General features: G+C 43.6%; 1 protein-coding gene across 1 annotated transcript in view; it reads left to right on the plus strand.

The window, feature by feature from the left end:
• The window catches only part of RAD23B (RAD23 homolog B (S. cerevisiae)), a 46,436-nt gene extending 41,591 nt beyond the window's left edge, over nucleotides 1-4,845 (plus strand). Inside the window, exon 10 of the mRNA XM_011966368.1 lies at nucleotides 2,178-4,845. Coding sequence (XP_011821758.1) covers nucleotides 2,178-2,291 — 114 coding nt within the window. The 3' untranslated portion in view covers nucleotides 2,292-4,845. The remainder of the gene's footprint in view (nucleotides 1-2,177) is intronic.
• The last annotated feature ends 13,986 nt before the right edge of the window (nucleotides 4,846-18,831 follow it).

The raw sequence follows: 18,831 nt of genomic DNA on the forward strand, positions 1-18,831 counted from the left end.
TTTTTAGATTAGGTTTAGTTTAGATCTTCTTTGTTTAGGTTTAGTTTTATTTTCAAATTAGATTATTATCTATCTTTGTTAGGATAGATGTTTATAGCTATAATATTCCTTCTGTGTTTATGCTATAGCAGCATTCCATAGGTTTTAGTATGTTGTGTTTTGCTTTCTTTAATCTCAAAATGTTTTTCAATTTCCCTTTTGGTTTCTAATTTAATTCATTTGTTATTTAGGATTGTGTTAATTTCTACAAGTTTATGAATTTCCCACATCTTCTCCTTTTCTAAATTCATTCCATTATAATCAGAGAATATACTTTCAATACTTTTCAACTTTTTGAGGTTCGTTTTGTGGCCTAACATGGTATTTCGGAAGAATGTTCTATGTATACTGAAGAAGAATATAATGTAGTTCTTATTGTGGTCTATAAATACCTGATAGATCTAGTTTGTAGTCAAGTCTTCTTCCTTAGCTGTTTTATCTATTATTGAAGGTGGGGCTATAGATTTCTCTAACTATTATTGTTAATTACCATTTCTACCTTTAATTCTCAGTTTTTATTTTATGTATTTTGTGGCTCTGTTATATATGTTTATAATTGTTGTGTCTTCCTGATCCTTTTTTATCATAAAATGCCTTTTGTTTATAGTAACAATGTTTATCTTAAATCTGTTTCATCTGATATAGTCATTCTAGCTCTTTTTTGGTTACCATTTGCATGGTATATACCTTTTTCGATCATTGTGTCTTTGAATCTTTAAATTGTGTGTTTTGTAGAAGCAGGCAGTTGGATTATACCCTTTACTTCACCTATCCTAGCTTTAATCTGGATAAAAACCAGATAACAAACGGATTTTTTAATTTCTTCTCCTTTCATAGATCAGTAGTTATTCGTGATGAATTCGGATTTTTGCCCAAATTTTAAGGGTCATTTCCGAATATAATCTAACAGCAGTCCTCAACCTTTTGGCACCAGGGACCAGTTTTGTAGAAGACCTTTTTTTCTACCAACAGAGGTGGAGTGGGCGCGGTGGTTTTGGGATGAAACTGTTCCACCTCCGATTATCAGGTATTAGTTAGGTTAGGAAGTGGGGCGGGGTGGTGGTTTTGGGCTGAAACTGTTCACCTCACATCATCAGGCATTTGTTAGGCTATCATACGGAGCACAGAACCCAGATCCCTCACATGCACAGTTCACAGTAAGGTTCATGCTCCTATGAGAATCTAATGCTGCCGCTGATACGAAAGGAGACGGAGCTCAGGTGGTAATTTGAGTGATGGGGAGCAGCTGTAAATACAGATGAAACTTCACTTGCTCACCCACTGCTCACCACCTCCTGGGCGGCCCAGTTCCTAACAGGCCAATGGGTGGTGCCAGTTTGCGGTCTAGGGGTTTGGGACACATGATCTAACTCAAGGTGATTGAGACAATTGAGGAGGGTAACATTTGGCTGAGTTTTTAAAGGCTTTTAAAAGCAGTGAGTATTGTCACAAGTGGTTTTTAATAGACTAGGAAAATGAAATTAAGTAGCTAGTATTACCATTTAAAATGCTGTGACTGTTAAGCAGATAAAAATAGAACACTGTCTTTACTTCAAAATGTACCGTGTGTTATTACTACTAATTGGTCACCTGGTTTTCTAGTATGGAGTGTTGAATAAAGCAAGGAGATTGAGAGTGATGTTTGATCCAAATGAAAGACATTAGTTGGCATTAATAAATAAAACATTTGCTTTTAATTTACAAATAATTAGATGAGGTGGTTAAACTATACTCCAGGTACTCTCATCCTTATCTTCACTCTTAATATACTAAAAACCATTTGATTTACACATTTCTGTAGTCATTTATTTTTAAACCATAGCAATTAGCAACTAATGTTTAATTAGGCCAAAGAGTATTTGCATAGTATCTCTTAAGCTTTAACTAGAAAACAGACTTTTCTTAGGCGATTAGTAAAGGAAAGGGTCTAGATTCCATCAAATCCCTTGGGTTGGGCAGTAAATCCATATTCAGATAGAGATGAATTCATGTAAAATTCTCAAGAGGTTTTTTGGGTTGCAGTATGTTTTTGAGTAATGATCTGTCTTTAGTGCTATGCTGGAATCTGTAATATGTAAGTAAATTAAATGTGCCATAATTGGTGTGTTGGATTTATATTTTTTTCCTTTTTCTTCCAGTTAAAGGCATTAGGATTTCCTGAAGGACTTGTGATACAAGCATATTTTGCTTGTGAGAAGAATGAGAATTTGGCTGCCAATTTTCTTCTACAGCAGAACTTTGATGAAGATTGAAAGGGACTTTTTTATATCTCACACTTCACACCAGTGCATTACACTAACTTGTTCACTGGATTGTCTGGGATGACTTGGGCTCATATCCACAATACTTGGTATAAGGTAGTAGATTGTTGGGGGTGGGGAGGGAGGGATCTAGGATATAGGGCAGGGATAAATACAGTGCATGTCTGCTTCAATTAGCAGATGCCGCAACTCCACACAGTGTGTAAAATATATACAACCAAAAAATCAGCTTTTGCAGGTCTTTATTTCTTCTGTAAAACAGTAGGTAACTTTTCTTAGGTTTCACTCTTTTTAGTGTACTAGATCCAGAAACTTAGTGTAATGCCCTGCTTTATATTTCTTTGACTTAACATTGGTTTCAGAAAGAATCTTAGCTACCTAGAATTTACAGTCTCTGTTTCATAGCAACACTGGATAATGGCTTTGTGAAATTAAAAGAATTTTTGTAGCGACTGTAAACAGAAATGCCAAATTATCAAAGGTTAATTGTTGCTGCTTCAAAAATAAGTATAAAATTAATGTGTAAGGAAGCCCATTCTTTCATGTTAAATACTTGGGGTGGGGGGGAGAAAGGGAACCTTTTCTTAAAATGAAAATAATTACTGCTATTTTAAAATTTCTTGATCATTGAATGTGAGACCCTTCTAACATGATTTGAGAAGCTGTACAAGTATAGGCAGAGTTATTTTCCTGTTTACATTTTTTTTTGTTTGTTTTGGGGAAAAATTGGTAGGTGTCTAATTACTGTTTACTTCATTGTTATATTGCAGTAAAAGTTTTAAAACAACCATTGCATGTTTGCTTTTGATGTATCCCTTTGTGAAATTAGCACTTTTGGGGCCAATGGAGAAATGCAGCATTCACTCTCCCTGTCTTTTCCCCTTCCCTCAGCAGAAATGTGTTTATCAGCAAGTCGTGAGTCAAACTGCTGCCTTTTTAAAAACCCACAAAATGCTGATTCAGTTCAAAATTAATGCAAATGTTTCAAAACTGGGTTTCTGATATTTGTAAATGTGTTTCTTTATTAGATAAGAGTGTATTACCATTAAAGTCATTAGTATAATATCGCTTTCAAAAAGAGATGGTAGAGAAAACTATAATCCAGCATCTTTTATTGCATTGGAAAGACTGGCAAAATCTTTTGGAAGGGTTGGGAGATGTGGCTGGAAAGTACTTTGGAAAATATACAATCAAGATATCTCATGGCATATTAAAAGAAAAATCTTAATAGCAGTGTTGGCTTTTATTTGGATTTTTTCATCTCAGTTTTTCCTTTGGAATCTCCTTCATTGGCATTGTTATTTGATCATAAACGGGGCAGATGTGTACTTGTTCAGTTTTTCAAATCTGTTTTCCTGAGTATAAATAAGAGTATTTAAAGAAATAATTTGGGTTGTTTTTGTTTTTTATTTCCTTTTTTTTTTGTTAACCATCTGATACTAAGATGATGAATTTGCACAGATTTCTCTCTGCATAATTTCTCAATATTTTTAGCACAGCATGGTGATGACTTTAAGGATTTACATCACGTACTCATAACCTATTTCTTATGAAAATAAATGAAACTGGCTGGGTATGGTGGCTAACACGTGTAATCCCAGCACTTTGGGAGGCCAAGGCGGGCAGATCACTTGAGGCCAGGAGTTCGAGACCAGCCTGACCATCATGGCAAAACCCCATCTATACTAAAAATACAAAAATTAGCCAGGCATGGTGGCGCACGCCTGTGGTCCCAGCTACTTGGGAGGCTGAGGCATGAGAATTGCTTGAACCCGGGAAATGAAGGTTGCAGTGAGCCGAGATCACACCACTGCCATAAACATGACAGGCTTTTGGACTTTGTATTACCTGTATGTTTTATAATGGATCATGCATAATTTCTCAGGAGAATAAAATGAGAATTCGTATATACGTTCATCATTCAAGTCAGAGCAATGAGTTGGGAAAAGAGGTGGCATTTCTGGTCGGATAATGGAATACTCTCATTTATTTTATGACATTCTCTGTCTACTCAGAGCATAGTGAAAACTGGAAACAAAAAAAAAAACAGCAGCCTCTTCCTTGGAAAGTGACAGCAGAAGGTGGCATGGAGCTTTTGTCCTTGGACAACAAATCTGGATATACTAGGATTAATAATTATCGGAAGACAGCTCAGGCCAAGTTTTGATCGTTCCTTACAGTACCTTGTTTATCTGCTTCTTAAAGAATCAGCCAAGACACCATAAAAGAAATAGGCTTTTTGTGCCTTTTGCTGTTATTGTTTAATTTACAAACTGTTTTGGTAAATCTCTTAATGTAAGTAGCTGTTTGACTTTGGAATTTCGCATTTGAGGTATACTGTCATTTCTTGAAATCTTTTTCTTGTTTAGTTGCTCTGTGGGAAATGTGAGGAAGCCTAAGTTTGTATATGTAAATTTCTTATGCCATCCTCTAGTCAAATATTTTTTTTTCATTGTTTAAAAATACTGAAGTGTTCCAATATAATTTTTTCCTGTACTGGATGGCTAGGATTCTAGAGAATTGATTATAAAATATTTTCAATACATCCAACATTGCACTTCTCATTTTTTAAATGATTCTGTCACATAGAATCAGATTGAAAGTTGACAATACTTCTGTCACTGATACTTCTTTTTACTTCAGTAATTGGTGAGTGTATCACATAGGAGGCCCAGGCACTAGATTGACTTTACTGGGTCTCCTGGTGCTTTTCTCAGTCAACACAGATGGGATATTTGCTGGGATATTAAGGTTAGTGAGGTCTTCTAGGGAATGCATAAAATTTCCATTGTTCCATACTTCTTGTCTGAAGCAGCCAGCCAAAGGCTGCTACAAAATGTTCTACTGAAAGTAAGCAGTTGCAGGCAATGAGTGTTCCTGACCCAGTCAGTTCTGGTGGATTCTCCAGCCTTAAAGTTCAGTTGGCCTCCCCTGTCCATTTTCCCCATTTTTCCTCCTAAGCCAAGGGCTGGCAAATTACAGCTTCATGAGCCAAATCTGTCTTTTACCTGTTGTGTGGTCCATGAACTAAGAGTGATCTTTACATTTTTAAATGGTTTCAATTGTATATGTTTTTTATCACCTCGGCGTTTCAGTTTACATTTCAGTGTCCTTAAAAGTTTTATTGAAACACAGGCATGCTCATTTGTTTACATATTGTGTATAGCTACTTCTGCGCTACAGAGGTTTGCTGTTGGATAGCTGCAGCAGACTCTGTGGCCTGCAAAGCCTAAATAATCACTGTCTGGCCCTTTACAGCAAAAGTTTGGTGTCCCTGTTCAAAACCGACTAGTCTACGTAGACCTAAGTTATGTGATGCTTTTTATTCCTCTCCTGACATTCCTGGACTCTTGACTTCAGGTCTCAGCTGTAGTTCGGCTTCCATGTGACCGTCACAGATCTTTACAGAGGAATGGTATAACCCCCATTGTCCACTCACAAAGGAGCGTTGTGAGCCTGATGTACTGGCCTGGTGGTATCTAAGTTACTCTTGGATGTTGCTACACTGTTTCTTATTTTTACAGTAGGATAATGAAGTCCATCACCACATTGTCAAAAGCACCTGGCATAGTGTGACAAGTCAACCAGAAAAGAAAAGCCAGATGAAAGCATCTGGAAATTCTTATGGCCTGGATTGGAGTTGGGGCAACAGCAGGAAGCGTCTTAACTGCAGCTGGAAGAAGAGAGAGGTGGAACCCTGGAGGGAGAAGTTACAGTAATTGAACCTGTTGTGGTGGGTGGGTGGGTAGCTTCCAGAACTGTGTACTTTGTGGATGGGAGGATGGAAAGGGGAGTGATGAGGCTGAGTGAAGGCTTGGATTTGCTAGGAAAAAGATACTGCACTGTCAGTAACATTTGGGGAACTGCAAGAACGGTTGTAAGTTGGTTGTAAAGAGCCTTCACTGTGGTGAAGTTAGATTTAGAAAGCGGTGGTCCCTCATGTAGGGTTTTCACTGTGGAGAGGAGGCTGGGAGGACCAAAGAAACGGATGACAAGTTTGCTTCCTGTGTGGTATGGTGCTGCAGATACCAACATGGTCTCTGCCATTGAGCTTGATGTACTGTAACAGTGGCCATTTTAATAGTAATGTATCCTTTACAGATCTAACCTAACTTGTCTTCCACGAGTACAAATTAGAAAAGTCATCCCAGACTTCTGCCTCATGTCTTAGTCATACTTTTTTCCATTATTGTTGCCTTTGATGTATGCACTCCTCGTCTTCCTATTCCAGAGCTTCCTAACTCGGCTTGCAGTAGGTATAGATGTTTAGAGATGGTGATTTTCCTCAGCCCATGAGGTCATCTTCAAGGCAGCTGGGGAACCTGGGCTCTAACCCCAGGCAACCTCATCTGTTTTCCCAGTGTGTTATACAAGTATCGTGTTTGCCATGTTGAAAATATCAGAAAGCTCTGTCCTACACGTCTAACTAACTTTCTAAATGAGCTTTGCATAAGTCAGGGTTCTCCAAAAAAAAAAAAAAAAAAAAAACAGGAAAGGAGATTTATTATGGAAATAGACTCATCTGATTATGGAGACCTAGCAGTCCTACAGTATGCTGTCTGCAAGCTGGAGAACCAGGAAAGGAACTGGTGTAGTTCAGTCCAAGATCAAAGGCCTGAGAAGGCCGAGGGAGGTGTTGGGTGCACTGGTGTAAGGCCCATGGTACCCAGAACAGGAGAAAGGGGATGTTCAACTCAAGCAAATCGACCCTTCCTCTGCATTTTTTTTTTTGGGCCTTCAACAGAATGGATGACACCCACCTGCACTGGTGAAGGTGGGCATCATCCAGTAGATGTACTCTGGTCTGTTGATTGAAATGCTAAACTCCTCTGGAAACACCCTCACCTACACACCAGAAATACCATTTTACCAGCTATCTGGGCATCCCTTCACCGAGTCAGGTGGACACAAAACCGTCACAGGCTTCTCAGCTGTAAATGGCCCTAGTGTGCTGACCAGGACTGGAACTGCCAGTTGAGTTGCCACCTGAGGCTCCTGGGATGTTTGATACGGATAACTGGATTTGGATGTTGACAGCTTCCCCCTCTGTAAGTTTCAAAACTTTCAGAATTGTTTCAACACTGCTTTTGTTTGGCTGCACAATCATGCAAGCCATATCGGTTTTGTTTGCACACAATAGCAGATTTGAGCACAATATATTGCTTCAAAATTCATTGAAAATTTGTCAAGAATATTTGGTGGTGGGACTATGTCTTAGAACAGCTTGGGGGTTTGGTTTTTTGTTTACTGAATGATTTTATGGACCCTGGAGTGATTTTTGCAGCTTAACATTTTAGTTCATTGTAGGCGTCTTTTGTTATTTTTTGCATAGGGAGCTGTCAGGCCTGCTTCTGCTTAACAGCATTTTGACTGTAATTTTTATATTGTCTTCGGTTCTAAGGAAATTGCAAAGTTAAACTGTTTTTTAACCAATTCGTTACTTACTACTTAATTGTAAAATATTTTCAGTCATATCTTTAACTGTTGTAATTCAAGATGGTTTTATAATTTTTATACCATATTTGCATTTTTGCAAAGAGCATTCCATTGGCAATTTTTTCATACACAATTTCACACTTGCAGAAAAGTTGCAGGAACAGCACAAGAGCTCCCACATACCCCACCACCACCTTAGAGAACCTTATAAAATTTTATACTTGCACCAACATTGTCCTCCAAGCAAAAGGGCCCGATCCAGGTTAACACACTGCGTTTGACTGCATTTAATGACTCTCCAGTTCACTTTCTCAGTCCCTCTCCCTCAATCTTTATGACCTTAACCTTTTTTGAAGACTGTAAGACAGTTGTCTTATAAAATGTCCCTCAATGTATGTTTGGTGTTTCCTCATTACTACCCTTGGTATGCGTGTTTGGAGGAAACAGAAGTGCTGTTGCGCCCCTCTCGCTGCACCCCATAAGGTGACACAGGGTGTCAATTTGTCCCATCATTGGTGGTGGTCACTTGGACCCTGAGGCAGATGGCGTCTGCCCGTCTTCCCTGGAAAGTTACTCTTTGTCCCTTTGTATTGGATAAATATTTTATAGGGAGATGTTTTGAGCCTTTGTAAATATCCTATTTCTCATCAAAATTTGGCGCATTGGTTTTAGTATTATTGTTTCTTGCCTGAATTATTACTGTAATGGTTTCCAAGTGGTGATTTTCAAATTCCTTCTACATCTATTAGTTAACATTGTCCTGTATTCTTACTCTTTTCCCCTCATTTATTTGTACCTGTATGGACTTTGATTCCTATTTTATTCGATGGTGTATAATCCCTTACTGTCGTTACTTTGATGTTGGAATTGTCCCGGGTTCTGTGATTGTGTGTTTTCTTTTTTTTTTTTTAGCAGAGACAGGGTTTCACCATATTGGCCAGGCTGGTCTTGAACTCCTGAGCTCAAATGATCCGCCTGCCTCAGCCTCACAAAGTGCTGGGATTACAGGCATGAGCCACCGCGCCTGGCTGATTGTGTGTTTTCTTAAAGCTGGCTTCTGTGTTTCGACTTGCCATTACCCTCTGAGTGCTTCCCTACTTTCTGGCACAGTAATGTGTTCCAGGCTCTTGTACTTCGTGTGCCCTAGTGCTGGAATCAGCCATTTATGAAAGAGCTCTAGCTCCCCTTAATATAGATTGTATTTAGAAAACAAACCCTTGTTCTAGGCACGCTCACTGCTATTAAAGAGTCTCACTGCTCCCAAGCTGTCTAAGTGGACACACAGTAAATACATACTTATATTTACATTCGATACATAGATACTGAAAGGGAGTTCACTCTGGTACCATTAATTCTGATCCAATGCCATAAGGTTCAGGCTGGGCATGGTGGCTGATGCCTGTAATCCCAACGCTTTGGGAAACCAAGGTGGGCAGATCGCTGGAGTCCAGGAGTTCAAGGCCAGCCTGGGCAACATGGTGAAACCCTGTCTCCACGAAAAATACAAAAATTAGCCAGACATGGTGGCGCGTGCCTGTGGTCCCAACTACTTGGGGGGCTGAGGTGGTAGGATCGCTTGAGCCTAGGAGGTTGAGGCTCCAGTGAGCTGAGATCATGGCACTGCACTCCAGCCTGGGTGACAGAGGGAGACCCTGTTTCAAATAATATAATAATAATGCCCTAAAGTTCATTCTATCTTCTCCTTTCCCATATTTCTAATTCCTTCCAGGGCAGTGAGAAACTTGGCTCCCATTATCCTCAAAATAATTTCACCTTCCCTGAAGGTAACCAGCGCCCTGCAGCACTCTGCTCCCTTTCTTGTGCTTAGCTGCCACTAGGTCACTTTGCTGCACAGCCGGGGCATTTGTATTTGAAGTGGACTTGGAAATGGAAGTGTAATGTGTTTAGATTTCCTAGTGTGGCGCTCCTATGATGGAGCTTCTAGGAAAGCACAGCTGCATGGGAAAGGAAGGGCCTTATTTGTTCTGCTCCAGTTGCTGTTCCACCAGAAGGTTACCTCCTACTTGGAGTTTAGGACCAGTGTGTTTTAGGTGCTTCTTGTGAGAGACAGAGTTGGGGGTTAGGGGAAAATGCAGCCTCACAGGCTAGGCTGGTAGTGCACCCGCCCCCCACCCTGGCATTGTGCCCTCCTCTCTGTCCTGGCACATGTTGCTGCTCTGATTCATGCATCCCATGAACAAGGAGCAGTTGCCATGTGGTTTGGAATTTTTCCCACCTCCTTTATGTTGCTAATTTTTTTACATACAAAATATGACCCCTCTTACAGGAAGCCTTCCCATGACCCCCTTTTCCCCTCTAATTTGGGCCAGGAACTCCTCTGGGTTCCCTCAGCTGTTTTTGAGTGTCTACCATCAAAACCCTGAACCGAGATTGTCTGCATTTGGTGTATCACTGAAAGCACTGAACGAGACAAAACTGGTGAGCTCTTTCAAATTCTGGACTGTGCCTTTCATCTCTGTGTCCCCAGAACCTGGTGAAGGGCTGGACCAAAGGAGATGCTGAGGCATCATTGGATGGATAAACAGACAATGAACAATAGTTGAAATACCTTTTGTCATCTTTCTTGCGGCCCTTAGCGCCCTCTTTACCTTTTCCAGAACCCTTTGGTTCTGAAAGTGGCCTGAGAAGATAGCGAACAGTGCCTGAAAGGCAGCTCTGTTTTTCCTTCCTCAGCTCCAAGGACCTTTCCACCAGGTTCTGAAAGGCTTGACACATAATGCAGTTAGCTGGCTGGTGGTGGAGACTGCAGGATTCTACTGACCAGTTCCAGATGGGCGTGCATCTGAGACTTAGTTGGAGAGCACACTGACAGCTGCACTCCCAGAAAGCCTGTGCTGAGGCCAGGTCTGAGGGCCTGGGTTTGAACTTGGAGTCCATCGGGCCCCGATTGTTATCTTCACAGCCACATCAGCTGGGTGACCTCGGCCAAGTCAGTCTACCTCTGCTCTTGTTTTCTCATCTGCAAAATAGAGCTGCGGATGCCTGCCCCAGGTCGCTGGTGGAGATCAAGTGAGAGAGTGGATTGAGAACACCTTTACAAAGGCCAGGATTTTTTGATGTGGGTGCCAACTGCCTACCCTGTAGTCAAAGACCGTCTGGGAAGAGAAGTTCTCTTTGCCTTTCTCCCATGACGAGCGTGTTGCCGAGTTATTTCCAGGAGCGTGGGGTGAGCCTCTTTGATCTCAGGGTGCTATTGCCTTCCCTGCTTCACTGTGATCGGCTCAGCGTTCCCAAGCGGCCAGTGGGCTTCCCACTCAGCTGGGCAGCACCGCCCAAGCATTTGGCGTTTGGGGAACAGAAAGTTTTTATTTTTATGAGCTGTTTCTGAGCAATGCCTTGTTTTCTTCTGTCTGTTTCTAGGCCACAGGTTTGGCAGCTACATCCACCCTCCAGGTCAAATTTGGCAGAGAACCAAGCAAACTTGCCAAACAGAATGCCCACTGCTCCTTCCCATCTCGAGGAACTGTCTCTTCTCAGTGTTTTCTTTTGATTTCCTCTGACAGTCTTGCTGCTCTTCCAGAGGCACAGGAACTCAAAATTGGGAAGGGCTTGAGGGTGACCCCCATGATCAAGTGCAGTGCCCCCACACATGTGACTTCAGCCTCCACATGCACACTTCCGACAACTGCACACACTCCCTCCAGCTCAGACCTTTCAGATTGCACACACCAGTGGTGGAAGGGTTGCTGTGTTAGGATCCTTGATCTTCCTCTCTAACCAGGCTATCCTCAGGTTCTAGTTCACTTCTAGGGGTCACCCTGAGCCAATTTAACCCCTCTTTCCTATGTCAATCCTTTAGATCTTTGAGAAGAGTGGTTGTGTTCTCTCTGACCACATCCCACCCTCTGGCCAAGTCTTCAACTGAAGAAAGTCCCTTAGTTGGAATGAGTGTATTCAGTCCTCCTCCATTCAGATGAACCCAGTACTTCAGGAGGGGCTGAGCAATAGGCACTACAGGGGAGCCTTCACCTCCCTTGTTCTGTGCATAATACCTCTGTTAATGCAGCCTAAATTTGGTCTTGCTGGTTTGGCAGCCACATCACACTGTGCCCTTAGACTAAGTGACTGTGCTAATACACCAGACCTTTCAAGGTGTCTATGCATTTGGGGGTCATAAATAGCCTACTAAACAAATACTGCTGTTTTCATAAAGTTCTATTCTGGACCAAGAAAATGGAGCTATCATTTACAAGTCCAGTGTCTCACCCTGTGCTAAGTGCTTGTATGAGACACTTTTGCCGTTTTACAAATGGGATAACTGAGGTCAGTCAGGGTAGAGCTACACAGCTACCAAGTGGCAGAGCCAAGGGGCAAACCTAAGTTGATTGGTTCCAAAGTCACCCTAAGTGACACTGTCTCCCTGTAGCTCCTGCCCCTTCACATTCCCTGAGCCAGTCTCTATCCCGCCTGTGATTTCTTTTTTTCTCTCTGCCGTTTTGACAGTTATTTGTTCCTCTGGTGATTTGCCTGGTTATTGCTAGACCAGCGGTTCTTAACATGCAGTATGAGGACTATTTTCAGGGGGTGGTTCTATGAAATCAGAACTTTTTTTTTTTTTTTTTTGAGTCTTGCTCTGTCACCGAGGCTAGAGTGTAGTGACGTGATCTTGTCTCATGGCAACCTCTGCCTCCTGGGTTCAAGTGATTTTCCTGCCTCAGTAGCCCAAGTAGCTGCAATTACAGATGCTTGCCACCACACCTGGCTAATTTTTTTTTATTATTTTTTTTAAGTAGAGATGGTGCTTCATCATGTTGATCAGGCTGGTCTTGAACTCCTGACATCAAGTGATCTCCCTGCCTTGGCCTCCCAAAACTGCTGGGATTACAAGCGTCAAAATTATTTTCATAAAAACACTAGGCCAGGCACGGTGGCTCACGCCTGTAATCCCAGCACTTTAGGAGGCCGAGGCCGGCAGATCACCTGAGGTCGGGAGTTCAAGACCAGCCTGACCAACATGGAGAAACCCCATCTCTACTAAAAATACAAAATTAGCCGGGCATGGTGGTGCATGCCTATAATCCCAGCTACTTGGGAGGCTGAGGCAGGAGAATCGCTTGAACCTGGGAGGCAGAGGTTCCAGTTAACCGAGATCGTGCCACTGCACTCCACCCTGGGCAAAAGGGTGAGACTCCATCTCAAAAAAACAAACTCTTCTGAGTTTCTCAATTTTTAAGAGGGAAAAGGACATAAGATCAAAAAACCTGAGAACTGCCATGTTAGGTGATGGTTCCCTGTTAGATATGTCAGATGACTCAGAAAAGAGTACCTGGGAAGGCCCCTGGGGCACTGGTGAAGTGTCCCCTCTTGTCTCCTGGAGACATGGTTGGAAACTCAGATACCTGGTGCTGTGTGATGCTTCTCTGCCATTCTGCTCTCCATTCCTGCTTTCAGGAAAACAAACTCCAAACTCCCTGGTTGGCTTTCAGCGTTCCTTATAAACTTGCTCCAATTTACACCTTCAGCGTGGTCTCCCTCCCTCCCCACCACATTCAACAGGGCTTCGTTAGACTGGCCTTTTCCCCTCCTCTGGTGTGCTCTGCCTAGAAACTCTCCCCTATTCCTCTCTCCTCAGTAGGCCAACGTTTAAAACCCACTTCAACGTGGCGAGGCGCAGTGGCTCACGCCTGTAATTCCAGCACTTTGGGAGGCCGAGGCGGGCGGATCACGAGGTCAGGAGTTCAAGACCAGCCTGGCCAACACGGTGAAATCCTGTCTCTACTATTAGCCGGGCCTGGTGGTGGCGCCTGTAGTCCCAGCTACTCGGGAGGCTGGGGCAGGAGAATCGCTTGAAACCGAACGACGTTACAGGCTCTGTGAAGGCTTTCCTGCCCCAGAGCCAGCAGAGGATTATTCCCTTGTTCCACTCGCTGAACATGTGGTACACAAACTGCATATCTGACCATAGCTATTGATTTGCACATTTGTTTTATGGACATTGGCCTCAAAACCAAAAGCAAAACTGGCCTTATCGGCAGTAGTGGGAGTTCAGCACCTATAACTGACAAGGGAACTGGAAGGAAGTTTGCTTGAAGTCTTTGAAGGATAAAGGGTGGGAGAGGAAGGAGAGTCTGGCTCACATTGTAGGGAGGAAGTAAAACAGAAAGTCCAAGTAAGTGATGGAAAAAGCCAGGACCTGACATGCCACAGGCCGAACACCTGGAGGGCAAATGCTGAATGCTGTGTGCCGGCACGCCCCCTTGTGGTGAGGGAGAGCCGTGTAGTTTCAGGAGAGGGGCACAAAGTGGGGAAGACCCAGCATCCCCTGGGTCGCTGAACAGCTGTGGGAAATCAGGTCGCTGCAGGAAGAGAAAACGCTGGTCTAGAGACCCAGCTCATACTTGCCTCTATTGCCCAAACTACAGGGGAAGGAGGAAGAGAACAAAACCTCTGTAACTTCAGGTACCGAGGGCTCTATCTGCATTGACTCATGCAGTTCTAAGAAGTGTCGGGCCGGGCGCGGTGGCTCACGCCTGTAATCCCAGCATTTTGAGAGGCCGAGGCGGATGGATCACCCGAGGTCAGGAGTTTGAGACCAGTCTGACCAGCATGGAGGAAACCCGTCTCTACTAAAATTACAAAATTAGCCGGATGTGGTGGCGCATGCCTATAGTCCCAGCTACTCGGGAGGCTGAGGCGGGGGAATCACTTGAACTCGGGAGGAGGAGGTTGCGGTGAGTCAAGATCGCGCCATTGCTCTCCAACCTGGGCAACAAGAGCGAAACTCAGTCTCAGTCTCTTTCTTTCTCTCTCTCAACTCAGTCTCACTCACTCTCTCACACACACACACACACACACACACATACACACAGTCATGTAGAGGAGGAAACAGATTCAGAGAGGGTTAGCTGTGTGCCCAAATTCTCGTAAGTAGAACATAGCCGAGGGAGGCTGGGGACTTACCTGGCTCCAGGCCTCCTCTGAGCCCATTTAGACCAATTTTGTGTGTGTGTGTATCTATACAAATATTAGGGTTGGGGGGGACAGTGAGCTTTTCTTCAGTTATCTGAGATAGCTTGAACTTTTGCCCTCCTAAGCCATGGCTGGAGGAAGAGGCACAGGGAAAACTGATAGGATCTGGAGTCAGATGAGTGGGTTTTTTCAAGTTTATTTTGCCGTAAATGCAGCAGAATAGGGATAGAGAAGTCTGTCCCTTTAGAGTAATCAATCCTTTCACCTTCAAAAGCCAACCAAATAAAGACAACTCGTACAAGCAGAAAGCCCTCTGGGAGGCATCCATAGGTCATGGCAGGATCCCCTATCTGGCCTGTGACACCACCTGAAGCGCCCCCCCACCCCCCCCCATCTCCTCTGTCTAGCCCCGAGCCAGTCCAGGTGATGCTATCTTCCAGCTGGAGCAATGGCCATTCTTAAGCCAGAGGTCCCTGCTGCCCCTGGGCAGGGGAGATGTCTGGGGAAAAAGTGAACCAAGAATCTTTCCAAAACGCCATTCTTTCTTGTGGCCTGGAATGCCTTTCAGCCTCCTGTATCCCTTTCTATAGGACTTTACAAAGCTCCTAATCTCAAGCTACACAATGCAACTTTGAGCAATGATGGATTTGCAGTAACCCCAGAAAAGCTGGCTTAGGCCTCATAGATTTCTGCATTAGCTTGGAACTCACACACATAACCATGGCTATTAGCCTGTTTCGGGGCCCAGGCAAAGAGGGCTAGCCTCCAGACCTTTGCATATATCCCTCCAGGGTCTCTCTGGATACTTCTTCCCCTAGTTTTCCCATTCAGCCTTCTAGACTCAGCCCTTATTCCTCATCCCAGATATTCCTTCTTCCCCAGGCTTTGCCACTGGGTGCCACTGGACCAGGACCCACCCATGACCCTCTCGCTGGACCAAGGGATTTTCATGAACACTTTCACCACCTGACACTGGACTGGGAGTCTCTTGTGACATCCCTCACAACCCCACTGGACCAGGAGTCTCCCATGGACTCTCCTGTCAATACTTGCCCTTGACACAAAGCATTGCCTCTGTCTGATTTTTTTTTCTTTTTTTTCCGTCACGAGAGTGCAAACTCCTGGAGGGCAGGCCTGTATGTTTTTCTTCTGGATATCTTACTACCTGGCACCTAGTAGGCGCTCAATACATTTTGGTTGAATACATGAATCAGTGACAAGGAGTTTCAAGCCTCAGATTAATAATCACCTCTATAAAGCCTTCCCTGATGCTTCTCTACCATAATGAAAAAAAAATTATAAGTGAACGGCTTTTATTTTCAAAACGTTTGTTTTTCTTTTCTTTTCTTTTTTTTTTTTTTTTTTTTTTTTAGATGGGGTTTCACTTTTGTTGCCCAGGCTGGAGTGTAGTGGCGCAATCTCGGCTCACTGCAACCTCCGCCTCCCGGGTTCAAGCAATTCTCCTGCCTCTGCCTTCGTGAGTAGTTGGGATTACAGACATGCGCCACCATGCCCTGCTAATTTTGTATTTTTAGTAGAGGTGGGGTTTCTCCATGTTGGTCAGGCTGGTCTCGAACTCTTGACCTCAGGTGATCCTCCTGCCTTGGCATCCCAAAGTGCTGGGATTACAGGCGTGAGCCTTATTTTTTCTTAACCAATGAATTCATGTCATATATATTCAGAGTTTCTGCAGCAGAGTGATAGGGGTTCTGGCCATCGCTCTGATGTTGTCATTATATGTCTGTAAGCCCAGTTTTCTCATCTAGAAAATGGAGATGTTTATAGTCATCCTTCAATAATCTGATGAGCAAGACTTTACCAGGTATGACAGCAACTGGTATCTGGCACACTAGTCATTGCTTAATGCAAGTACGTCCATGTATTTAGCCCACCATGTTGTCATTGCTCATTTACCATGTTTTCCCTTACAGTGGAGCTCCTCGTGGCTTCTGTTCCCACCCTGGGCTTAGCTATAGTTTGTTCGTGGAATTTAATGACTTTTCTGTCTTACCAAAGATCTTCCGAGTATTTAGTATTCACTGAACCCTTAAGGCAAAGACCAACACTTGATACCCCCTTGGACCAGCAGAGAGAATAATGAATAAGGCAGGACCCCAGTCCTCCAAAAGGATCACCATCTGGGAAGGGGTCCACAGAGCAGCCAACTATCAGATTCCCGAGGAAATTCAGAGGTTAGAATGTGGGAGGGGACCACAGAGGTGAGAGAGACCTCCAGGGCCTGAGTCTGGGACTGAGGAGTGAGGAAGGTATAGATATTGTTGGAAAAGAGGAGTCCTGAGGCAGCCCCTTTTGCAAGAACTAGCTCTTGATTGGCTGCTACTTCTCAGTCAGCTGGAGATGGTAGAAACCCAGCCCCATAGATTCCTGGCCCTCCCATACTTTGGTGCAGGTACAGCCACCTTCTTTGGGCATGACAGACATTTCCAGGTTTCTGCCATTGCTGCTCCATCCAGGAGCTCCGTCCTGGGCTGACTACTCAACAGACCTCCACTGAGTTGACTATTGTCTCCATATTCATTTGTTGAATTTGTGCTATTGATTCACTTATTCATTCATTCATGTAATATTTGTTGAGCGCTAACTGCCAGACCAAGTACTAGACTGAGAACATGGACTAAGAGCTCCAAACCCTGTCGCAAGCAGTTCTGTGACAGATAAAGCTTTCCAATGCCATGATAAGTACTATAGCAGATTCATGATCATCATAAAGATAGGACCTACAAGGTAATTGACAAGAAATCAAGGAAAGCTTCATGGAGCTGGGGATATGTGAGCTGGGCTGCAAAGGTTCTGTAAGAGTTCACACAACAAGAGAAGTCAGAGGAAAGGCACCCCAGGCTGAGGAAACAGCTTTTGCAAAGGCACAGATGTAAAAAAGAACCGAGCAAAGTGGGGAATGAGGAGATTGTTGGTGTGGCTCAGACAATGGTCTAGAGGGTGGGAGATTAAGTTAGGACAGAGCCAAATTTACAAGAGGCTTAAATGCCATATTGGAGGCTCAGCCTTGAACTCAGGGTCAGTTGATAATCAACTGGGTTCTAAGGCCTCCAAAGCCTTCTTCATTAAGCCAAGAAATACTTCACCTAACACCCACTGCATGCCAGGCACAAGGAGGAGGCTCAACCGGAGGGGTTCCAGGACACTTGTCTCTAAAGCTACATTTTAATGTTTTACATTTGGGACTTCTGCATGTGAATCTATTCTAGATAACAGAAGTGTATTAGCTAAAAAGAAACCAAAACAAGCAAAAGTCTGCAGCCAATTGCTTCCTTGGAGAGCCATTGCAGGTTTTGTGTTTTCTTGGAGTGGGGTAGTGTTATATGCTTGTTTTTAGCAGAGGACAAATGTGTTTAGATCTATTTTCAAAGGATAAAGATAATTATGAGGCTTCCCAGCCCTTCCCTGCAACCATAGTACAGGAAGCAGGAAGCTCACTGAAGCGGGGGCTGTTTCTCTGGGTTCTGAGCTCAGGACTGGTTCTCTCTACCCTGCAGGGTGCTCCCTAGGGAAGCCGACAATGCGGCTTCATGGGTTCCAAAAGGAAATACCAGTTTCTTCTGGGAAGGAACTTGACCTCTTTTGAGGCTGGGAGCATGAAGCCAGGGCAATCAAAACACTATCCCATTCTTTTTTCCTTCAAGGGAAAGAAAGACAGCTCTGAAGGTAGCCTGGTGGTGGGGAAAGAGCTGAGTCTTTGAAATAACTCAAATCTGATTTCAAATCCTCCTTCGGCCACTTAGCTATGTGATCTCAGACAACTTCCTCAGGTTTTCCCAGCCTGAGTATGTTCATCTGTGATGATAATTATTACTTACACCTACATTCTTACCAGTTATTAAAACATATTACAAAGCCAGAGCCAAAAAAGCAGCACGTGACAAAGCAAACAAATGGCACAAATAGAAAATCCTAAAACAGATCTATGATTATCCTAGAACTTGATAGGTGATAGACATGCTATCAAGAATCAGTGGACAAGCTGGGCACAGTGGCTCACGCCTGTAATCCCAGCACTTTGGGAGGCCGAGGTGGGTGGACCACTTGAGGTCAGGGGTTTGAGACCAGCCTGGCCAACATGGTGAAACCCAGTCTGTACTAAAAATACAAAAATTAGCTGGGCATGGTGGCACGCGCCTGTAATCCC

Source organism: Mandrillus leucophaeus, unplaced genomic scaffold, assembly GCF_000951045.1.
Source record: "Mandrillus leucophaeus isolate KB7577 unplaced genomic scaffold, Mleu.le_1.0 Scaffold76, whole genome shotgun sequence".
Taxonomy (NCBI): Eukaryota; Metazoa; Chordata; class Mammalia; order Primates; family Cercopithecidae; genus Mandrillus; species Mandrillus leucophaeus.